A 23,452-nucleotide genomic window follows, 5' to 3' on the forward strand; every position below is an offset into this window, starting at 1 on the left:
GTTATCTAGTGTTCTTTTTCTTCTAAGCTTTTTGTACATATTCCTAGTGGTTGAACTTGAAAATTGTCTCTACTACTACTATTATTATTATTAATAATGTGATTTCTATACCGCCCTTCCAAAAATGGCTCAGGGTGGTTTACATAGAGAAATAACAAACAAACAAGATGGCTCCCTGTCCCCAAAGGGCTCACATTCTAAAAAGAAACATAAGATAGACACCAGCAACGGTCACTGGAAGTACTGTGCTGGGGGTGGATAGGTCCAGTTACTCTCCCCTTGCTAAATAAAGAGAATCACCACGATAAAAGGTGCCTCTTTGCCCAGTTAGCAGGGGTCACAATATGACTATTGTGAGAAGGAACAAGCCATTTCTGTTGCAGTGCAAACAATTATGGTGGCAGCCAGAGATGGATCTGTAATTACATTAATTCATTACCTGAATCTGTACATTCTTGTAGTGTGCATTCCACTTTCCAGAGTTTTAAGAAATCGCTTATTGATTACTTACCCATCTAGTGGAGATGGCTGTTCGTTCTCACATGGTGATATTGCCATACAATACTGAAGCTGAAAAACCTAGATCCAGTGTAGAAAAAATATGTTTGTTGAGTTTTGTAGCTGGGGCTGCACATTGGTTATCTACTTCTAAAATGAGCTTTATAGCTTTGACATAGTTCATCTTTAATTTTGTTGATATAAATGTTGGTCTTCCAGAAAATATTTACTTAATGGCGCTATCTATCTATCTATCTAAAAAAAAATGAGTTCTATTTCTTCTTCTCTCCTCTCACCCTCCCCCCCACCCCAATATGTTGTTTTGTATATAGTGTGTTACTGTGGGAGATCTTCTCGGGAAGTGTTATGTGGAACAAGTGAAGAACACTTCTCCTGTCTGAGAACTTGTGGCAGGTGAGGCTCTATTTCTACTTAGAATGTGGTTCTGATTTTGTGAACACTCATGGACTGATGAAGTTTCACATAGGACAAATTATTTTTAAATTTCAGAAAATTATCCTGTGGAATGCACAACTGCGCACAAGTCTGCCATCCTCAATCTTGCCAGCCTTGTCCACGTCTTCCACAAATAGTGCACTGTTGCCCTTGTGGGCAGACATCTCTTAGCAAATTATTAGAACTGGGGTGTATGGAACGTAAACTCTGCACGGATCCCATCCCATCATGTGGAAGAACATGTGGCAAACCTCTACCTTGCAGTAGCTATGGTAATTAGAATGTTGCTTGATTATATATTTGAAGTGCCTTCAGGTGTTTGATTTTGGAAATGGAAAACTTCAAGGGTTTTTTCCTTTAAAGAACATTTATGTGAATGAAAACTTTTACTTCCATAGTAGCAGGTTGAGCTGAATTTTCACGAAGAACATTTTAGTTAGAGAGGAAGATTGAAATAGGTTGTGTGACACCACCTATGAGATATTTGTAAATCTTTTCTTTCCTCCAGCTACTGGAGAAAATGCAAGGATTGTAAAAGAGATAGTTTTTCAAAGCTGGTTCATTCAGATCAAGAGCTAATAAATACTGTATAGCATTGTTCCATTGCAATATGGAGAGCCAGTATGATATTAATAGAGACCAGGGAGATGTCGGTTTAAGTTCCCTCTCTGCTTTAAGCTCATTGTGTAACTTTGGACTAATCATTTTCTTTCTGTAGCCTATCTCACTGGGTTGTTGGGAGAAGAGAATGATAGAATCCAAGTGGATCTGCCCTGAACTGCTTTGAGGCAGGCAGGCTATAAATGTGATAAAGAAGTACAGGTTTATTCATGAATCCATAGCCAAAGTTACTCCAAGACCACATGAACCCCATTAATGATATTTCTCATCCCTCTGTGAGAGAAATATTGAAAGGATGTGTTTGAAAGCAGTGTCTTACTTCACTAGCACATTCTTGTCTCTAAAACCTAAAATCTCAGATTTATGTTCACCAATAACTATATAGTTGTTCACCAATAACTATATTAAGCTTCGTTTAAAAATTCTTAATTGTTGTAGATGCTGTCCATACATGTGAAAACCTCTGTCATGAAGGAGAATGTGGACTATGTTCTCGCATGTCAAAAATTTGCTGCAGATGTGCCTTAAAAACAAAGGTAATTTATAGAAATAATAGAATGATAATAAAAAATAATAGAAAGCCCTTGAGAGACGGACTGCCTTGGAGCAGGCGCTCTGCACCTTGCATTGTGGGGTCCCTGCCCCCGGAGCACCTGGGGAGCCCATCACAAGTGCTCCCCCGTGTCACATGCTCCTTCCCAGTGTGGGGGGCTGGAGCAAACAAGCCATGCCACCCAGTTGGGCTGGCGAGCAGCTGGCTTATAGAAATATAAAGACCAAAATACACTGTATCAAGCTTTCTCTGCCGCTTTTAAAAAACTGCAGTATGTTGAAGCTCAGTAGGATCATGCATGGTAAAGAGTACTTCTAAGATCTTCACATGTGGAACTATTTGTGGTGCTGTTCATCTGTACCTGCATCATTGCTGAATGTAAAAACATTAGCATCCTGTGGCACATTAAAAGTCAACAAAACATATGTTGTAGCTGCGTAGTCATCTTTTAATCTCTTTTCACAAAAGTCTTTTTCCTCTTCTGTCCTGTGTGGTGTGCATTCTCCAGTGTAAATAGCTGCCTCATTTATTGAATTTTGATTGATTGATTGATTGATTGATTGATTGATTTTAGACCTGTATAACATTACCACCAAAGGGAAATGTTTTGAAAAGGATTTGTCATAATACATAACCACTAGCATTTTCTCCTTCAGTTATACAAATATGGTTGGTAAGAATAGTGAAGGAATGCTGCCTTCTTGCTAATTGCATAAACCAATTAATTGAAAACATCCTAAAATTTGGCCACCTTTCATGTTTGAGCTCCCAAATCCTATTTTTCTGCATTTTCAGTACCTTGATATTGGATGCATATGTTGAATCGATTCTACTTCCTAGGAAGTCTCCCAGTTCTTAGATTTTGGGATATAAACTATTTAGAAAATATACCTACATATGTTAGAGAAATTGTCACAAATTGTGCTCATGTACAACTTGCCTTTGATGCACTCTCATGGACACCATTGGGTATCTTTGCTGGTGCCAGGTACTAGATCCTCCCCATCTTCAGTTGGACCTCAAAGACAAAGGAAAAGTGTGGCTGCATGGAGGGCAAGTTTTAAGTGAGCACAGTTTGTAAAATTTCACAACATCATTACTGATCACGTAGCACATCTGTTAAGGCTGTGGTTCCCAAACTGGGAGCCTCCAGATGTTGCTGAACTACACCTCCCATCAACCCCAGCTACAATTTATTGTGGCTGGGGATGATGGGAGCTGTAGTTCAGCAGCATCTGGAGGCTCCCAGTTTGGGAACCACTGTGTTAAGATTCAGATTTTCTGGCTTTGTGGTGCTTGAGCCCAAATGAGAGAGCCTTAACCCTGGTCTTAAACTGGCTGGATTTCTGTCTGTCTAATAAATACTTCATGCGTGCAACAGGGGAGGGGCTATTTTTGCTGGTCCTAACGATACGGCAGCACACTTTACCTTTATAATTTCCCTTTGTGCCTCCCAAAAATATGTCCTTGAGAGTACTGCAGGCTGTAGAAGGAAGGGTGGATAGGATAAAATTTCTACCTCATGTTATGTGCACAGAATATATTTTTTAAAACATGCAGCATTAGTCTGGAAGTTTGCCTTTGTTTTTGTGTGTTCCTGGGACCAGCCAGACTCCTCACAACCCTCCTCACTATCAATTTAAGCTCTTCAATTTTTAAACAAGCACTATGCTAAAGCTGAAAAACTTAGCACAGTGCAGACAAATAGTATAAAGGATTTTTGCAGTTGTCAGAATGTAATCAGTTTGCTATTGTACCATGCGTTTATCCTCAAGTGTTCTGATAAATACATAATTTTAGCTATGATCCAGGTAAATTTTATTTTTCTATTCTAGGAAGTTCCCTGTGCCTCTCTCAAAAATCAAGGTAAATAAGCTGCTCATTAATATTGTGCTAGTATGCTGATGTGATAGAAGTATGTATAATATATAAATGTATTGGCTTGATGTGTGTGTTGTGAGTGGAAAAGCAATGTTCATGCAAGCGGCCCTCTGCATTCCCACCAATTTCTCCTCTCACTGCAGTCTCCCAGTCTCATCCCATACTGTCTAGAAGGATTACAACCCTAAGACTGACTTTGGGGGTCGCAAACAGGAATGTATCATTACCTGAGTGGAGTTCTGCTTGTGTGTTTTTTTTGGATCCACACCTTTGGTTGCAACCCACAAGAACAGTTCTGCACATTCAAGTCAAAGCTTTCAGTTGCTGTTTTCTGAAAAGGAAGGAGCCATCTTTACTCATGAAGCTTTGCCTGTCATTGCTAGCATCAGGAACCCCGTGTATATGAAGAATTCTGGGTCATAGCCCCTGATCCACTCCAAAAAAACCACAAGCAGAACTTTTTTGTTGCCAAAATGACCAGGGAGAAAAAAGTGTTACAGTGAGTTAAGTAGGTGTTAGTGTGTATGGTCAATATATAGACCACATTCAGACATCGCACAAAACGGGGGAGTTACAGGTTGTCGGCAGACCTGTAACTCTGGTTTTGTGCATTGTCTGAATGTGTGCAACCGTGGCATCACAACCAAACCTTAGGGTGCAGTTTACTTCCCAAACTAGAATTTGGACTTGGGATTACTCCTTAGTTTCACCACTCTAAACCTCTGTTAGATGGGGCCGTCATATTGTCTGCGTGCATCTGCTGCTGTGACTGTGGTTACAGTTTTCAGCGGCAGCTGCAACCAGTGAGAGGCCAGCTCACCAACAGCAATTACACTCTAGGGTTTACCGAGCACTCCATGGTGTGTTCCCTGACCAAATGCCATGCCCCTCCCTGCACACTTCCTACATCCTCTGCCTGCCAACAGGAACACCAGCAGCACTACCAGGGGAGCACTGCTTGAAGTCTGTAATCGCAGCCAGTAATCACACCGCCTCCGAGCCAATTGTGAGCAATTTCCTGGTGCTGTGAAGCCATGCTTACAGCGTGGCTATACAAGTGGGCGCAACCAAGCTCAGAGGACCAGAAAAAGGGAGGGAAAACTAACCTGCTTTTGGAGTTACCCAACCCAGGTCTGGAGGATTATCTGCAGTGCGATCAAACTGCAGTTCTAAGCCAGTTTCTGCTATGTCTGAATGTTGCCATACTTAATGCAGCCATTAAGATTGATATATTTTTAGATTTGTTTCATGAAAGGGATACATTCTTATGTTTGCATGCATGTACGTGCACACACATTTCTCACGTTATTTGCCTTACAGTTCAAATGTATGGCAAAAAATTGAATAGGTTATTTTTTTCCTATAATGCGAACCCCTCTTATCTATGAATACTTTCAATGCACTTCACTTTTTGTATATTTTGAATACTCTCCTTACATTGGTTTTGCAATGGCTGAAAACAGTTTTCTTACGAGAATTATATGAAATGTGGAGCCCAATGGTAGGTGTATTTAATATTCATGTTGCCCAGTCCTATGTGTGATTACTTGGAAGTGAGTCATATTGCAGAAAATGGGGCTTAACTTTGATATAAGCATGCATAAGATTGCAGCCAAAGTCTGTTTAAATATACTTTTTGCTTTTGTAGTTGAAGTAGCATTTTTGTGTGACAAGCGATGCAGCAAGAAACTGTCATGTGGACGACACAAGTGTAATGATAGTTGCTGTGTGGTAAGTCCATGCATGTTAGTGATCCTCATTATTTTTCAAGTGGGGGCCACTTTGCCAGAGAAGTCCCACCTTTCTGTCTGAGAGCTATTCTCTCTGTAATGTCCTCTGTGTGGTGCTATGCTTTCCCCAGCCATTGACAAGGGCAGGGCTTTAAAACAAATTGAGCCTTCTTGGGAAAGTGCACACAGAGTGCTATGAAGTATAGTCCTTCTCGGCACTTTCCCCTAGAACTCTTTGGGGAAAGTGCTGGGAATAATGAAGCTTCCCAGCACTTACTTTGTGCATTCTAAGATGTTGCTGGAGCTCGAGAGTTCTTGGTTTCCCTTATGTAGCTGCACTGGCACTGGGCAAAGTGCAGCACTGTACTGTGAGATTATTCACCTCCATATGGTGCCGGGGGCTCTTTGTGGAGTATTTGACTTTGACCAAAGCTTTGCACAGGACTAATAAAAAACTAGGGAGCCACATTTAGGGCAAATGGGAGCTACCACGAACTCCCAGAGTATCAGTGAAGAATACTGAGATATGTGGAATGAGAAATTTCAGTTTAAAGGAAATTAATTTGTTCCCTCTGATTGTTTACACTTTTTATTGGCTTTGGGAAGGCTGGCCAGTAACTACTGTGAATTGTTCTTGCTTCTGTTCACCCTCTAAAATTGTTACCCAGCATACTTTTATGTTAGTTTACTGTATTTTTATTGTATTGATTTTAAATAAAATTGCTGCCCTGTAGGTCCCATTTTTGGGACAGAGAGTACAGGATATGACTTTTTAAATAAATACTGAGCGTTTATTTTAATAAATACTGAGTGATCATCCTAATTCTGGGAACAATTCTGTCAGGGAAGCATTTAAAAGATGAATTGTGTAATGGGTTGACATGAATCTATTAGTATTAATTTTTAAATAATCCTTCTACCAAATGTGTGAGAAAATAGTGTATATCAGTCTCACTATGAAACAGATGTCCATGTTAAGCTTTCAGAAGTCTGAGACGTATCTGAGAACCTATTGTGCATTTGACATTAGTGGTGTAACTATTAGATGTCTGTATTGGCATGATGATTACACAAAGTTAATATAAACAGGTTGTTGAAACATTTCATGAATTTTAAATTGCTCTTGCATCACTCCACACTATCAGTCTGGTTGGTAGAGTTTATATAGATCTGGAAGTGATCCGTTGTCGTCATGATAAATGGGTTATTGCACCTGCACAGGGTCCTTTCAGATGGATTAATTAGCTCCTCTTTGGCGCCTCTCCCTGCCGTGCACGTGGTCCATGCCTTCCTTTTCTCGACAGTTGGGCGCCATTTTGTCTTGGTTTCTTTTCTACCACGGCTGCGTTGAGACCTATGGTTTATTGCTCCTCAGTTTATAGAAAATAAAACTTTACTTTGGACATGTTTTCATTGTTTTGAACTTCGCACAGTGACTTGACTATTCTTAGGATTTTGGAATTTGAACTTGATTATTATGGTTATTTCGGACAAATCTCAGTGTTTTGGACTTCGGACTGTGTTGACTATTTTTAAGATTTTGGACTTTGGACTTGACGGTTATGTTTCCACGGCTTTGCCATTGAAAAAGACATGGCTGAGAGGAAGAAGACTACATTTAAGAGTTGCTCTCAGTGTAGGGCTAAACTGCCCTCAACTGATGAACATAATCTCTGTTTGCTCTGCTTGGGTGAACAACATGTTCCAGCTTCTTGTAGGATTTGTCAATCCTTTTTGAAGCAGACTTTAAAGTATTGCTCGTTGCGCCTCAGAGCGGTGCTGTATGGAGACGCGCTTCGTCTGCCGAGGCCAGAATCGACATCGACATCCACCTTCTTGGTGTCTGCCCCAGGGTCTGTGTGCACACATTCTCAAACCCTGAGTGATGATCTTGAAGAGATTGTCTTCAAAAAGCCCAAGTCTACCGATCCTGGGCATAAGAAGCGTAAACAACATCATGTTACGTCAGATAGCAATTCACTGCCTCCAAAAAAGCACAAGTCGAAGTCGACTCACAGGTCGAGGACTCCTTCGCCGTCAACAGTACAATATCAACCACCTCTTCCATCATCAGACCCATCGATACCGTCACCTACTGTAACGTCCTCTGGACTGTTGATTCCACCGTCAGCATAGACACATACGATGACATTAACACTTCAGTCCATACCAACAGCAGGCTTGCATCAACATTGATGTCAATGCTGATCTTTCTGGTGCCATCCACATCGTTCTCTCCCCCCCCCCGCTTCCTCAATGTTGACCTTCGATACCGAGATTGGCACCCTTCACCGTACGTTACCAACCTCTCCAATGGCTACTGTTGTTCCGCAACCGTACAGACGGTTGCTGCTTTCTGCAGCAAGAATGCCTCTGAAGTCTCCATTGTTACTGTTCTATACCAGTGATGATGCCCTTTTGGATCAGGGGATTGCGAAATCCCTGTTGAGTGCATTGGATTCCTCAATGAGTACCCCTTTGGGTTCCACGTTTCAGGGGTTCCTAACTGGAGCTTTGGATACAGAGGTCAATGGAGAAGATGATGTGCCTCCTAAGACCCCCTCAATGTCTCCTTCCCAATCAGGAGCCAGGTGTTCTTCTTTCCAGGTGCCGACAGTAGTCCCATCTGTTAATGCTTCACCATTGCAACCAACACCTACGTTTGCTCCCCCTCCACAGAATGTGCCTCAAAAAGACCCATTCATACATGAAGTTTTCGTCATACTATCTCACTGGTGGCACAACTTGATTGGGCAGAGTTCCAATTGTTGAAGACGCAGCACATGCTTCAAGGCCCTCTTCCACGTCAACCAATGAGAGCTGCTCCACAACGAGTACCCCTGGTACAATCTGTGGTGCCCTTTCCTCCTAAACCATCTGGAGCTCCAGTGGTTCTGAGCCAGTGTGTTCAAACTACGCTGATGCCATTGGACGTGCCCATGTCTCCTACGGCGCCACCACCTCAGCTTCCTGTTGCACCCCTTGGACCAGTTCCAGATCCACTTCCACCCTCCTGTCCAGCAGAACCACCAACTTCGGGTGTACCCTTGGAATCCTCTTGTTTACTCTTATGATTCTTCGGTGTCTTTGGATACGGACACGGAAGGGGACGTTGATGATCAACAAAATCCTTCCAATCCCCCTTCCGTTGTTCCACCGAAGCCGTCCACTTCTCCAAACTGAGATCATGCACGAAGATGATTCAACAAATGGTAGAAATGCTGGGCCTAGAGGTGAAGCGCCATACTACTGATCTCAAAGGCCCCATTTATAAAATGATGGCAGTTGTGGAGCCTATCTCTAGTCTTGGCCTCCCTGATGGAAGCACCTTTTGAGCCGCTTTGTGAAGCAAGCTTGCATTACTTGACGCTCAAGACCGTCTTCCTAGTCACTATCACTACTGCCCAGCATACCAAAGGTAGTAACTGACTTCCACTTGAATCAGAACATAGTTCTTCCATGCTTTTTTCAGGAGCCGGAATCATGATTAGAGAAAGCATTGCACTCTCTAGATGTGAGGAGATGCCTTTTGTATTACCTAAAAGGAACAGAATGTATTAGACAAACTAAAATGCTATTCATCTTGTTCAAAGGCAAGAATAAGGGTCTGTCTGTGTCTACACAGAGGCTGTCATAGTAGTTAATGGAGCTCATTTTCTTAACGTATAAGTTACAGAATCAACAACCTCCCAAGCTGATAAAAGCACACTCCACGAGAGTGTATGCAACTTCCGCTGTGCATTTATCTGGTCTTCGCTTTAAGGACATATGTGCAGCTGCCATGTGGTCTACACACTTACCTTTCAGTAAGCACTATGTCGTGGACTTATGTATGGCAGCAGAGGCCAACTTTGGAAGAAAGGTACTCAAGAGAATTCTTCAATAGTGGGTGAAATGGCTGCACCTTCTGCCATGGAGGTAAAAGTTGGCTAGTCACCAATTTCTCATGATGACAATGGATTCCTCCAGATAGACAGGTTGCTTACCTGTAACTTATGATATGAAGGTGATCCATTGTCAGTCATGAGACCTGCCTGTACCTCCCCACTGCAGCATTTTAAGAACAAGACTGACTTACCTACTTGGTCACTGAATCACACGGTGTGTGAATCATCTACTATCAGACAGATCTTCAGGAAACTGAGACAAAATGGCGCCCGACTGCCGAGAAAAGGAAGACACAGAGCATGTTCACGGCAGGGAGGGGAGCCAAAGAGGAGCTATTTAATCCACCCGGAAGGTCCCTGTGCAGGTGCAGTAACCCATTTCTCAAGACTGACAACAGATCATCTCCAGATCATAAGTTACAGGTAAGCAACCTGTCTTACTGCATTAATATCCATAGAATGTTTCTTTTCACTGTCTGTATTAAGGAAATCCAGATTATCTTGATTCATGAGTGACTTAGTATAACATAGGAGAAAAATACAGTAACTAATATTGTATTTTAATGACTATCTTTGTGGTTTTTGTTTATTTGCAGGATAAAGAACACAAATGCTCTTTGATTTGTGGCCGCAAACTCAATTGTGGTATTCATAGATGTGAAGAACCTTGTCACCGTGGCAATTGTCAGAAATGTTGGCAGACCAGTGAGTGCCCATCACGATTGTATGTTCCTCAACTGTTCTAGTTATTGATAGATAGATACATTATTACGGCCATTGACCCAACAATGCAAAAGAAAAGCAGTACAAATCACAGTAAAGATAATACAAGTGATACATAATATAATGTCAGTGTCAATTTGTCAATACCAATAACTCAAACCAGCTCAGACCTAACTCAATACCAATAACTCAAACCAGCTCAGACATGCGAACGTACAGAATTTGGCCACACACACCGTTATGGGTACACAACGGTCAGCTAGTAAAATAGATGCATATCCATCATCCGTTCTAACAGGAATATTTAATAAGAGGGAGATAAGAGAGATATGAATATCCCTATACAATGAACAATATAAAAGGATGTTCATCACAGTCAATACCTTGGCCACAAGGACAGATCCAGTTAGTGATAGGAATTTTGTGATGCCTATCCTCCAATACAGCCAATGGAAGTGCATTAAAGCATGCAAGGGAGAAGTCCCTTCTCTGAGACAGAGTAGTTAACTCATTAAATAGTGGGCTGGAACTGTTCTAGTTGCAACTGAGCCCCATTGTGTTGCTTTCATGATGTTTCTCTTAGCTGTGATAAACCTTTGCTAGCTGAACCCATTATCTGTAGACATATTGGTTCATTGTGTTCTTAACTGGGATAATAATAATTCCTACTATGTATAGAATTGATTTACTTCAAAATCCACCCCCTCCCCCGCCAACAGCAGTTCTGCACTCATTGACATACATGTCAATACAACCAAGGGCTCCGTGTATGTATTCTTGGAACCATGGATGTTGCTCCTGGTGAATGTGGGCTTCTTCATTCACTGCTGCAATCAAAGCAGCTCATTATGTGTGATGGACGTGTGCATGCAGAGCTGACCTGGTACTGCAATGAATGGAGAAGTCGTAGTGCATGGAAGTTGCTGTGTGTAGGGATGTCTTCTTGTAGTGAAAATATTATCAAGAATTAGAATCTACCTTTGGAGTGAGTCTTCCCCTTTTTAAATCTCTTTTTTATTATTGCTAAATGTAAATTAAGGTGTTCAAACTGCTTTATCTTTTATAGTAAACATATAACTAACATTTTCGTAGAGCGCTTAGGGACCATTCGAGTCAATATCTTACAATCATTGTTAAGGATCCAGCGAGTACAGGGCCACAGAGAGGTCACCTTGGGCAAAACATAGGCCAGGATCCAGACTAAGTGGTTAATGACCAATGTCTCATTTATTTCAATGGTGCTTCATCATGACTAACTTAGTCTAGATTCTATCCATAGTATTAGGGCCCTCTTCTTGCATCCCGCCCCCCAATGCTGTTGTTAAAGTATATTGGGGCACTAGGGCAGTTTGCCCCTTTTGCCTCTTCTCCTGTACTCCTGGGTGTATGATTGTACCAGCCACTAAATAATTAAATGAATTAAACTGTTTGTTAAACCTTCATATGATTATCCTAAAACATTATGTAAATTTTGATCTTGAGAATGGTTTGACTTTTATAATTTAGAAATATGTTTAAATGCCTGTGATCCATCGTGTTTGTGTTGAAGGACTATGTCTTTAGATTTTCTTTTCTTCTTCATATATTGCATTTATGTTTCTTCCATCATGGAACTCAAGGGGGCAGAGATGTGATTTCCAGGTTCAGATGCTTGTTGTCCTCTGGCAGACAGTCCTACAACCATTCTTGGCACCAGTCTTTAAAGCAACAGTGGCTGACGTCCTGACTAACAAAGCACCAGTGCTACATGAGTTGCTGCTTAGATAGGCCTCTGAGGTCATGTTGTCTGCCCTACCTGTAATTGAGAGATATCTGGTGGGCACTGTAGGCAGGGCTCTTTTTTGTGTAGAGTCATATCTGTGGAACTGTCTCCCCTCTCTTGCTGTTCTTAAATAACAGCTGAAAACTTTCATTGGGCTTTTGAAGTATAATAATTTTATTAAAACAGTAAAGCTATAAATTGTTCTTTGCTAATGCTGTTCTTTGCTGATTTGGTTGTTTTTGATACTGTGTTCTATTGCTTTTAATTGTTTACTCATTGTAAGCAACCTTGGGCTTGCTTTAAAGTGGAAGTGAGGTAGAAGTTATTAAATTAAATTTAAATTAAATTACATTACATTAAACAATTCAAAGGAACATTCCCCTGGCCCTTCTTAAACTTGGCAGTTGAAGTCATACCATCAGTGTCCTGGATGTTCAATAGCAGCCAGTATAACAAACTTTACAGCCATGATTTTATTTATTCTCTCTTTACAATTCATTTCTTTTGCTGACTGCTCTCTCCAGGCGCTCTTACTTCATTTGTCATCTTGGACTAAACTACATGCTATGTGGACTTTAGTGATAGAAACTCCAAGGTGCTTTTTCTTCTTTTTTCCATTAAAGAAAACAAACAAAAAGGGTATCAAGACTGGAGCTGTGGGGTGGGTGGAGAGGAAGGGGTTTAATCCTTTGTACCTGCACCAATTCTGACTTGAATTTCCTTTTCTACCACCCTGTCTGCTGCCATTTGGGGAAACTTATGGGTACTCTTAGTTTGTGCTTTAAAAGAGGCTAACTTGCATGTTGGTTTTGTACATTTCAGGTTTTGAGGAATTAACTTGCTATTGTGGTGAATCTGTGATTTACCCTCCAGTACCTTGTGGTACTCGACCACCAGAATGTAAAAATTCATGTACTAGACCTCATGAATGTGACCATCCAGGTAAGGCATACATTCAAACTGTGATTTTTGTTTATGTTTACATTTTCAAACCAACATAAAGAATCTCTTGAATTTTCAAATGTGTTGTAAGGAAGGAGCAAATGCTGATGTGTATTTTGAACTTAAAAAGATCTTGGTGAGGGATCTATTGATTTCTGAACTTTATTATGTCTTTGTTTGTAGTATAGTACTGTATCAAGTATTCAAAGCATTTTTACAATTAGGCATTCACATTAAATTGAATTAGATACAAATAATGAGATATTTCGTGTAAACTGAGGCATGCATATATATGTATGTATGTATGTATGTATGTATGTATGTATGTATATATATGTATGTATGTATGTTTTTGGAAGCCTTGTATAGGCTTCTTGTATTAGATTATCAGTAGAATAATCAGGGTACTGGGTAATTTGTTTATCACTGAACAATTTTAATTTAAAATTAGCTGGGCTGGGCACAGCTTTCTGGGCAGCCTATTCTCCCCACCCCCCACACTTTCTAGCTGGCGAGCCGGCGTGAAAGCCAGCCTGCCACTTCCTCTCCCCTGCCCGCTAATTCCCGGCTGCGGCTGCTTCCTCCTGGCAGACAGGCTGGCCTGCTGCCTCCTGCTCCTGGTGGCCGGCCCGGCCCGCTGCTGCCGCCTCCTTGCGGCCGGCCCGGCCCGGCCCACTGCTGCCGCCTCCTTGCGGCCAGCCCACCACCGCCTCCTCCTTGTGGCCGGGCTGGCCCGCTGCTGCCTCCTGTTCCTGGTGGCCAGCCCAGCCCGCTTCCTCCTCCAGCCGGCATCGCTATTTTCTCCCTGTCCCTGTCACTATCCTCTCCGGCATCTGCTTGCAAACTCTCGCGTGAGCTGCCATACAGGGTATTAGCCATGGGTATGTCTTAGATAATTAAATATAAAGAAGATATGTTGTCAGGAGATGATTGATAGTATAGAATGAACTTTTGTGATTTGCTGTCAAATGCTTCCCATGATACATTGTGGAGAAAGAACACACTATAGTGGAGACTAGTGTCATAGTTTGCATTGTGCAATGGGAAGGTCCATTCTTCTCTCAGGACCCAGCCAATTTTTGTATGCTAGAACAACTCCTAAATTCACAAGATCCAATATAATGTCTTTTTCATGACATTCTTTGCTTCTCAGAAGTTGTTGCTTTTAGGATCCATATGGCTCTGGTCCTGTTGTTTTTCCTTTGATCTCTGCAAGAGATCAGTCAATCAATATCTTTATTATGGTACTTGACATTCAATGCAGTTGGTACAGTCTGTGAGATATCACCATTGCATTTAGGTAGAGGAAGTTTACCCAATCAAGGACATCCTTACCTAAATAATGGGCGAGGGGGGTGGGCCTTCACCATTGCTTGATGAATCTGGTATGCAATGGCACAAAATCTAACAACACAAGAAGTAACAAATACAGTCTTATCTGCAAGAAGATAGCTTACATAAAAGTCCATTGGTCTTCCTTGAAGATTCTCTAAAAGAGGAAAAATCAATTTGCTACGTGGATATGAGCCAAATTATCAACTTTGTCTGATTCACAGGAACATATGCGCAGGTGATAGGGTATCCTTTTATATTGAAGTGACCCACCAATTCTTAATACAGTTAGAAAGTTTGCTTCTCTCATCCTGTGATTCAATATCTAGAGGACGTTGTTCGTTCTGTCTATCTATCTATCTATCTATCTATCTATCTATCTATCTATCTATCAAATTTATATCCCGCTCTTCCTCCGAGGAGCTGAGGGGTGTACATGCTTATTTTTACCCTCACAACAACCCTGTGAGGTAGTTTAGGCTGGCCCAGAGTCACCCAGTGAGTTTCATGGTTGAAGGGGGATTCGAATTCTGGTCCTAGACCAACATTCTAACCACTGCACTATGCTGTCTTCTATTGGTTTGTTCAAACCCCATAGCAATTAGAGATTCAGAAGAGAATCTAACCGTATGGGAGTTTTCCCATTCTCCCTCAGAAGTGGGTTGTATCTGCTGAGCATTATGGGTTGTCTCGACCTCCTGCTCCTAGACAGAGCCAATCAAAGAGCTTGCCTCTCACCAGGAGGGAGGGATAATCCCAATGAGTTTTCCCATTAACTTAGATAAGAGTCTGATCACTTAGAGTGGGTCTGATCCTCCAGAACTAGGGGTGGGGGCAATCCACTTGGTTGAAATTTTAGCTTTAGCCAATATTTGAAGCTTGCCAACCACACTCTGTTCTGCACCCTATTTACCCCAGCCTCAAGTTTGAGTTGGATACGTCTTTTGGCATTTGAAGAACTGTTCTTAGAAATTTAGTTTGGACAACCTCCGCAGGGGTAAAGTTTGAATACGGACCCAATTGAGCTCCAAAGAGCAGCTGGGCCATTGACTTGGCTTGAAACAGCTTAATAATTGCTGTCTGCAATAGGTCAATTTTAGTGGTATCTTTGGTTTGTTTGACTTTGATATGGGGAGACCTGAACGTTGCTTTTTGTTTTTCTTGGCTTAGGAGACTTACTATGATGTATTTTAAACAACAAAGATGCAGGCACAACTTCACAAATTTATTTTGCTCCATCTGGATAGAATAGATTTATAAAACTGGCTTTGAGTGCATTTAATATATATTTGTGTATGTATAACCCTTCTTTTGTTGAATTTGTAAAAGAACGAGAACTAATAAATTTAAAGAAATGGAAATAGTCAGTGAAAACTTCAAAATAACTTCTGCTAAAATACATGATTATATATCAGGGATCCTCAATGTTGGGCCCCCAGATGTTCTTGGACTTCAACTCCCATAATCTCCAGTCCCAGTGGCCTTTGGCTGGGGATTATGGGAGTTGAAGTCCAAGAACATCTGGGGGCCCAACGTTGAGGATCCCTGTTTTATATTATGAATTTGGACATATTTGACTTCATTTTAATGGGAGTCTTCACTTGAAAACCCCTTTCTACATTATTTAAAACCTCGTTTCCCTTATTTTTGGCTATAGTATATCATTCCTGTCATAGTGAAGAGAAGTGTCCACCGTGCACATACCTTGTTCAGAAATGGTGTATGGGAAGGCATGAAGTAAGTGTGTGTGCGCGCGTGTGTGTGTGCATGCATGCACACATGTGCACCTTTTAATCTTACAAATGTATTACAGTTGCATTTTTGTGCATATTACTACTTTAACTTTAATTCTATAAAGAGCTGCAGAACTAGGGTTGTTTATCACTTGGTTGATACCTCAGTAATGGAGGACATGAAGAGAATTAGGAGGGAGAGGAGGAGCAGAATATATTTTGGATTATATTAATAGGCCATACACCTGTGTGTGAGTTTGACTCATTGATGTATGGTATTGCAGTTTATAAATTTAGCAAAAGTGATTTCATATTGGCTACAATCAAATGGTCAGCTGGTTAGTCAATAGTTTTTATTGACTGTTTTTGAAGTACAGAATAAAGTCAGATTCATAAATGTTTACAAAATATTTTTCAAATTTTGTTTTTTATAACTGACCTAGACTCATAGATACAATATACATTAAAAGCATAAAAGCACTTATAAATGATAAATTGGTCACTCATCCCTCCCTCCTCACAAAGAAGAAAAAATTGTTCTCCTCTTACACTGAAAATTGGAAGCTTGACCAGATCTTTTTATGTTTAGAAAGATGGTTTGTGCTACAGTATTCTGTTGAGGATTGGCATAGATGCTATGTTTTCATTGTTGAACCAATAACTTCAGCCCTTAGTTTTGACCACCACTGTTAAACACTGCTAGAATTGTTCTCAGTTAATGTTATGTAATGCTGTGGTAGGTGGCCTATGTGTTAAGAAACTGCAGTTCTGAGGGCTGACAAAGCTGTTAAGAATCTAGTTACTTATATGTTAGCACTGAGAGAAATCAATTTTAAAATAGTGAACATATATGCAGACATGTTATTGCATGACTCTTCTCCTGCCACCCCATGGTGAAGATCTGCATACAACTCAAATGTATTAATAGTTTGCTATATTTCACATCACAAAAGATACTACTTGTGTTTTTTTAAATTAGCTAGATATATGAGGAATCCATTCTGATGTTTGGGATCAACATACATGATTCCCTTCAGCTGACAGTTAACATAACTCGAGAATGCTAACTGGACTCTTTGAGTTCATACTATGGCGATGGTATATCTAGTTTTAGGTATTCCATCAGTAATGGGTGTCCTTCAAACTAATTATTTTAAACATTGTCCCAAATCCATCCATCCATCTGCTTTTTCTTTTGGACTCAGTTGCGGAACAATATTCCTTGTTACCTCACTGACATCTCCTGTGGTCTTCCCTGTGATCGGATGTTAAAATGTGGAATGCACAAATGCAAAAGAATCTGCCACAAAGGGGAATGCCTCATAGATGAAGAGTGCAGACAGCCATGTACTATTCTTAGACTTCACTGTAATCATCCTTGTATGTCTCCGTGTCATCCATCTTTACCTTGTCCTACAACATCTTGCAGTGCAAAGGTAGGTGATGTAGAAAAAATGTCACAGCTGTCATATGAGCAAGAAGCAAATTTCAGCCAATGAAAAAACCATGGTTTTGGAATACTGTTTTAATTTCCATGACAGCTATTTCATACGGACGGTATGGGATATTTTGCTGAAATGTTATGCTTCTCTTGTAGCTTAGTCCACAGACTATAAAAGCTGAAATATTTGGATTTAAGCTTATTTTGTTATGGGGTATGCAGATTCCATGAACTTAAATCCAAGTATCAAAGCTTACAAGCTTGTGAATTGTACTGTTTTATTTTCTAAGGGAGCCACGAAAATATTTATCTATCTTGTTTGTGATCTCCCTGCCCCCAATTGCCTTATGACGTAGTTGCTTTTCTGTATCACACTTCTTTTAGGGATATTAAATTGGACTATGATAAGGAAGTTGAAAATCAGGGCCCCTTGGCTGTTTCTCCCATAGGCCAGCTGGGTATACTACAGGTGAAACTCAAAAAATTAGAATATCGTGCAAAAGTTCATTAATTTCAGTAATGCAAATTAAAAGGTGAAACTGATATATGAGATAGACGCATTACATGCAAAGCGAGATAAGTCAAGCCTTAATTTGTTATAATTGTGATGATCATGGCGTACAGCTCATGAGAACCCCAAATCCACAATCCCAGAAAATTAGAATATTGTGAAAAGGTTCAACAGTCTAGGCTCCAGGTGTCCCACTCCAGTCAGCTAAGCAATCCATAACACCTGCAAAGGGTTCCTGAGCCTTTAAATGGTCTCTCAGTCTGGTTCATTAGGAATCACAATCATGGGAAAGACTGCTGACTTGACAGTTGTGCAGAAAACCATCATTGACACCCTCCATAAGGAGGGAAAGCCTCAAAAGGTAATTGCAAAAGAAGTTGGATGTTCCCAAAGTGCTGTATCAAAGCACATTAATAGAAAGTTATGTGGAAGGGGAAAGTGTGGAAGAAAAAGGTGCACAAGCAGCAGGGATGACCACAGCCTGGAGAGGATTGTCAGGAAAAGGCCATTCAAAAGTGTTGGGGACTTTCACAAGGAGTGGACCGAGGCTGGAGTTAGTGCATCAAGAGCCACCACACACAGACGGATCCTGGACATGGGCTTCAAATGTCGTATTCCTCTTGTCAAGCCGCTCCTGAACAACAAACAACGTCAGAAGCGTCTTACCTGGGCTCAAGAAAAAAAGAACTGGTCTGTTGCTCAGTGGTCCAAAGTCCTCTTTTCTGATGAGAACAACTTTTGCATCTCATTTGGAAACCAAGGACCCAGAGTCTGGAGGAAGAATGGAGAGGCACACAATGCAAGATGCTTGAAGTCCAGTGTGAAGTTTCCACAGTCTGTGTTGATTTGGGGAGCCATGTCATCTGCTGGTGTTGGTCCACTGTGCTTCATTAAGTCCAGGGTCAACTCAGCCGTCTATCAGGAGATTTTGGAGCACTTCATGCTTCCTTCCACAGACGAGCTATATGGGGATGCTGACTTTATTTTCCAGCAGGACTTGGCACCTGCCCACACTGCCAAAAGTACCAAAACCTGGTTCAATGACCATGGGATTACTGTGCTTGATTGGCCAGCAAACTCGCCTGACCTGAACCCCATAGAGAATCTATGGGGCATTGCCAAGAGAAGGATGAGAGACATGAGACCAAACAATGCAGAAGAGCTGAAGGCCGTTATTGAAGCATCCTGGTCTTCCATAACACCTCAGCACTGCCACAGGCTGATAGCATCCATGCCATGCCACGCCACATTGAGGCAGTAATTGCTGCAAAAGGGGCCCAAACCAAGTACTGAATACATATGCATGCTTATACTTTTCAGAGGTCCAATATTGTTCTATTTACAATCCTTGTTTTATTGGTTTCATGTAGTAATCTAATTTTCTGGGATTGTGGATTTGGGGTTCTCATGAGCTGTACGCCATGATCATCACAATTATAACAAATTAAGGCTTGACTTATCTCGCTTTGCATGTAATGCGTCTATCTCATATATCAGTTTCACCTTTTAATTTGCATTACTGAAATTAACGAACTTTTGCACGATATTCTAATTTTTCGAGTTTCACCTGTATGTCTTTTCTTTATAGTAGACTTATTCCTAATATACTTCCTGTCAACCCAGCAGGGTGTTTGGATGATTATTTATGTTGGTTCTGCAAAACAGCAAATTAATCAGTTGAATATGATGGAATCAAGGAGTCATGTGCAAACATTTGTTTACTGTATTTGTGACATAACAGGTTGAACTTCAGTGTGAATGTGGAAGAAGAAAGGAGACTATGATTTGTTCAGAAGCATCCAGTACTTATCAAAGGTATTGCACTATGATTTTTACATTTGTAGCCTTCTTTCCTTAAGGGAAAGTAAGCTTATGAGATCACCAGGCATTCTTTGTATGTGTGTCCGAGTGTTTGTGTCCCTTTGTCTCTATCAACTTGGCAGTGTCTGGGCCAATATGAAACAAATTAGGTACAATGTTGCTTTTTTGCTTTTTCATACAGCACATTGTATATATAATATGATATTGTAATGCGTTCTCCCCTCACTGCTGATAAAAAGGTAGCCCTGTAATCTTCACCATATGCCAGTGTTATGAAACCCTGCAAGCTGGAGGTTTTCAGTAGTGGTGATAGTTTTGGCTCTTTCAGTTTCATAAACTGGGAATGGTAACAGTACTTTAAAACAAACTGACTACTTAGCATAAAATACATAACAGGTATTAACAGTTGTTTAATAATTGGAACATTTTAGTAGTCACAGTTTATTTGGTATTCTACTATATTTTTTGCAACTGTATAGTATTTCTAAGTTTTGATTTACCTGACACCCACCTGCACAATACTTCTGATCAAGATTTTTACAGACTATATCTCTTTAACAGCAACAGCATGTATAAATATAAACTGAATCCCTGGCCATTTTAGCACTACTTCTTATCAGCTGTATGTTTAGAGTGCAAGAGTAAAGTTGTTAAGAGTTTTTAGGACCTCTGCAAATTGAGTAAAGGTAATGGAAGTGCTCTTAGTCTTGTTCTGGTTAAAAATGTAGGACTAGTATATAGGTTGAGTAGTAGATGCTAGCTCAAGCTTTTAAGATAGCAGAATGCATGTTAAGGTTTCATACAGAGAATTTAGGACAACTTTAGAATAAATCTTCTCCTATGGAGATGTGTCATTTATTTTTTAACATCCTTGTTAGAGAGAATATATCATTCTAGAAAAGCAAAGGTTTTCTGAGGTTAATTAGTTGGATGCAGAGGAGGGATTGTATGAGCAAAGCAGGACTTCTGCTTGCCCACTGGTGGGCGGATTGGTGGGCAAGATTTCTGCGAACAGTCCCCATAGTCGTCAGCTGCTCATTCCTTAACACACAATTTTCCTGATACTGTAGTCTGCAACATGGAGGAGGGGCAGGAAAACCCTGTTGTACAGTGTTTTCACTGCTTGTGCTATTCTAGGTCCGACCCACTATTCCTCTTGTTCAGGTTGTACATTTAGCACTTAGCAATAGCACTTACATTTATATACCACTTTATAGCCAGAGCTCTCTAAGCGGTTTACAATGATTTAGCATATTGCCCCCAACATTCTGGGTACTCATTTTACCGACCTCGGAAGGATGGAAGGCTGAGTCAACCTTGAGCCCCTGGTCAGGATCGAACTTGTAACCTTCTGGTTACAGGGCGGCAGTTTTTTACCACTGCGCCACCAGGGGCTCTTTAATAACTGCTTTCATCTTAACTTCCCAAACATGCCCACTAATTTTCTGAAACCTCATTTAAAGAACTTTTTTGTTTTCATAAGGTTTAATTCTCTTTCAGAATAGCTGCTATCTCCATAGCTTCTAAATTAACAGATCCGCAACTTGGAGATTCAGTGGAGATTAGCAGATTGATTACCAAAAAGGAAATGAAGCAAACCAGGTAATCAAACTCTAAAACAAATGCTTGAATAGTCTTTTCACTACTGGCATGAGGAGTTTAAAGGGTTTTATTAAGAATTGTGCATTAAGAGCTGTTTTGGGTTCAGGGCTTTCCTGTAGAACTGATTTTGTGATGCAGTGGTGATTCATTTTTATCCTTTACCATTGTCGATGGTTGTGTTCTTATGAGTTTCTCTGTTGTCTCCTGTGGAAAGTGAAAGAGGAAGTTGTACCAGAATTAATTTGGTTAAGTATCATATCCAAATAATATCAAATACTAGCTTGTGTAATCTGTCTGTGACATGCTGAGCTGCTGAAAAATATGACAACTATATAAGCCTCTGTTTTGTAGGGTTGTGCATCTAATCAGGCCAATTTGATTAGACCCAATTTGTTGCTAGCCCTCTTTGACAATTTTTCGTATGATTGGATCTATGGTCCAATACATTCTGAATCACATCAAATTGGATCAGTGAAGGGGTAGGGACCTTACCTGCTTGCAGTGGGATTTCTTTCTTAACCTGGAAAAGCTGCTGCCTCAATAGGCAGTTTCAGAATTTAAGAACTTTCTCTTCATCTGGTAGCTGGACCATACTGAAATACTGTTTCCCCAGTAATGCTCCAGAAAAGGATGCAACATCATGGCATTGCGTCCTTCTCTGGAGCAATATGGTCTGACTGCCATGGAGGAAGGAGAAGTTATTAAACCCAGAATATGATCTGAAGGCACATTGACTCATTCATTTTGCTGAAGCTAAGCAATAGGCCTGTGCACCACCAAAAAAAATCTGGGTCTGTTCTGATCTGGGGGTGGGGCAAAATAACAGGGAGGCCAATTTGGCCTCCCCAACACTATCAGAATCCAGATCAAGTCGGAATGGACCCAATATTGTATTGATAGTCCTGTCAGAAACCCTCCCCCCACACTTAAGCTCTTTAGCATATAAAGACTTAACACCACTGCTCTGGGTCACTGCTCACCCCAGGAGGCTCCCAGTGCCTCTGCTGCTTCAGCAGCTATATTTGGCTCTTGCCTCTGTAGGAATACCAAGAGGTGCAGGGCACTGTGGGGGTTGTCGTTCCTAGGACCTCCAGGTAGGGCTGGGAGAGACTCCTGCCTGAGATCTTGAAGAAGCCGCTACCTGTCAGTGTAGACAATACTGAGCTAGATAGACCAATGGTCTGACTCAGTAGAAGGCAGCTTCATGTATTCCTAAATTTCTCTGCTGCTGTCTGTTTGAAGCAGCAGCCTTTTCAAGTAAGAAGAAAGGAGAGCCTACAACACTTCTTCCAGGTACGACCTCCAATACATTGCCTGATTTGAAGTGGACACCCTCTCTATGCATTGGTGAACTGATGCAGCATTAGATTGGATTGGATCTGATTCTAATAATTGAAGCCATGCGCAGCCCTACTCCTTTTGCTGAAAAAGCATTTATTTGTATATGGGTGTAATAGCAAATTTTTCAAAGAAACACCATCACTTTCTGCTCTCTTTCTTTTTTGTCTAGACTGCAGTGTGATGAAGAATGTTTAGCTCTTGAAAGGAACAGGTAGGCAGTGGTTTTATACGTTATTTTAACGGAACTAAGCAGCTCTGCTAAGGTATGTAAAAATGTGTGGAGGTCACAAAAAATAGGTCAGGCCTGCAGGCCAATGCCACTGCCGCCTCGGATAACTGGCCTTCGGATAGGGAATGCCCCCTTTACAAGTATATCCCTGAGCCAGTTCAGACCAGTTCTTTTAGAACCAGTGCTGGTCCAGATCAGCCTCTGACCTGTTGAACTGAGGTGCTTCTATTCGGACCATGGTTTGAATCAAGCTGGCTTGCACATCCCTACACCAAACTCACATCTCTGAGTAGCTTACAACAAATATAACGTAAAAAAAATTAAAACAACAAAATATTACAACAGCTTAAAAACAAATTTACAGTTTATAAATCTAATTAAAGTAATGT

General features: G+C 40.9%; 1 protein-coding gene across 4 annotated transcripts in view; it reads left to right on the top strand.

Moving 5' to 3' along the window:
* The window catches only part of NFX1 (nuclear transcription factor, X-box binding 1), a 61,212-nt gene that overhangs the window by 23,653 nt on the left and 14,107 nt on the right, over nt 1-23,452 (top strand). For 3 of the 4 annotated variants that reach the window (XM_053244834.1, XM_053244832.1, XM_053244833.1), the window contains exons 8-19: nt 831-912; nt 1,009-1,226; nt 2,014-2,111; nt 3,964-3,994; nt 5,658-5,740; nt 10,223-10,331; nt 12,934-13,053; nt 16,043-16,122; nt 17,324-17,554; nt 19,812-19,885; nt 21,392-21,493; nt 23,004-23,045. In XM_053244834.1, coding sequence (XP_053100809.1) covers nt 831-912; nt 1,009-1,226; nt 2,014-2,111; nt 3,964-3,994; nt 5,658-5,740; nt 10,223-10,331; nt 12,934-13,053; nt 16,043-16,122; nt 17,324-17,554; nt 19,812-19,885; nt 21,392-21,493; nt 23,004-23,045 — 1,270 coding nt within the window. The remainder of the gene's footprint in view (nt 1-830; nt 913-1,008; nt 1,227-2,013; nt 2,112-3,963; nt 3,995-5,657; nt 5,741-10,222; nt 10,332-12,933; nt 13,054-16,042; nt 16,123-17,323; nt 17,555-19,811; nt 19,886-21,391; nt 21,494-23,003; nt 23,046-23,452) is intronic. The other variant, XR_008306017.1, reaches the window with a different exon arrangement.

This window comes from Hemicordylus capensis, chromosome 4, assembly GCF_027244095.1.
Source record: "Hemicordylus capensis ecotype Gifberg chromosome 4, rHemCap1.1.pri, whole genome shotgun sequence".
In the NCBI taxonomy this organism is placed as follows: Eukaryota; Metazoa; Chordata; class Lepidosauria; order Squamata; family Cordylidae; genus Hemicordylus; species Hemicordylus capensis.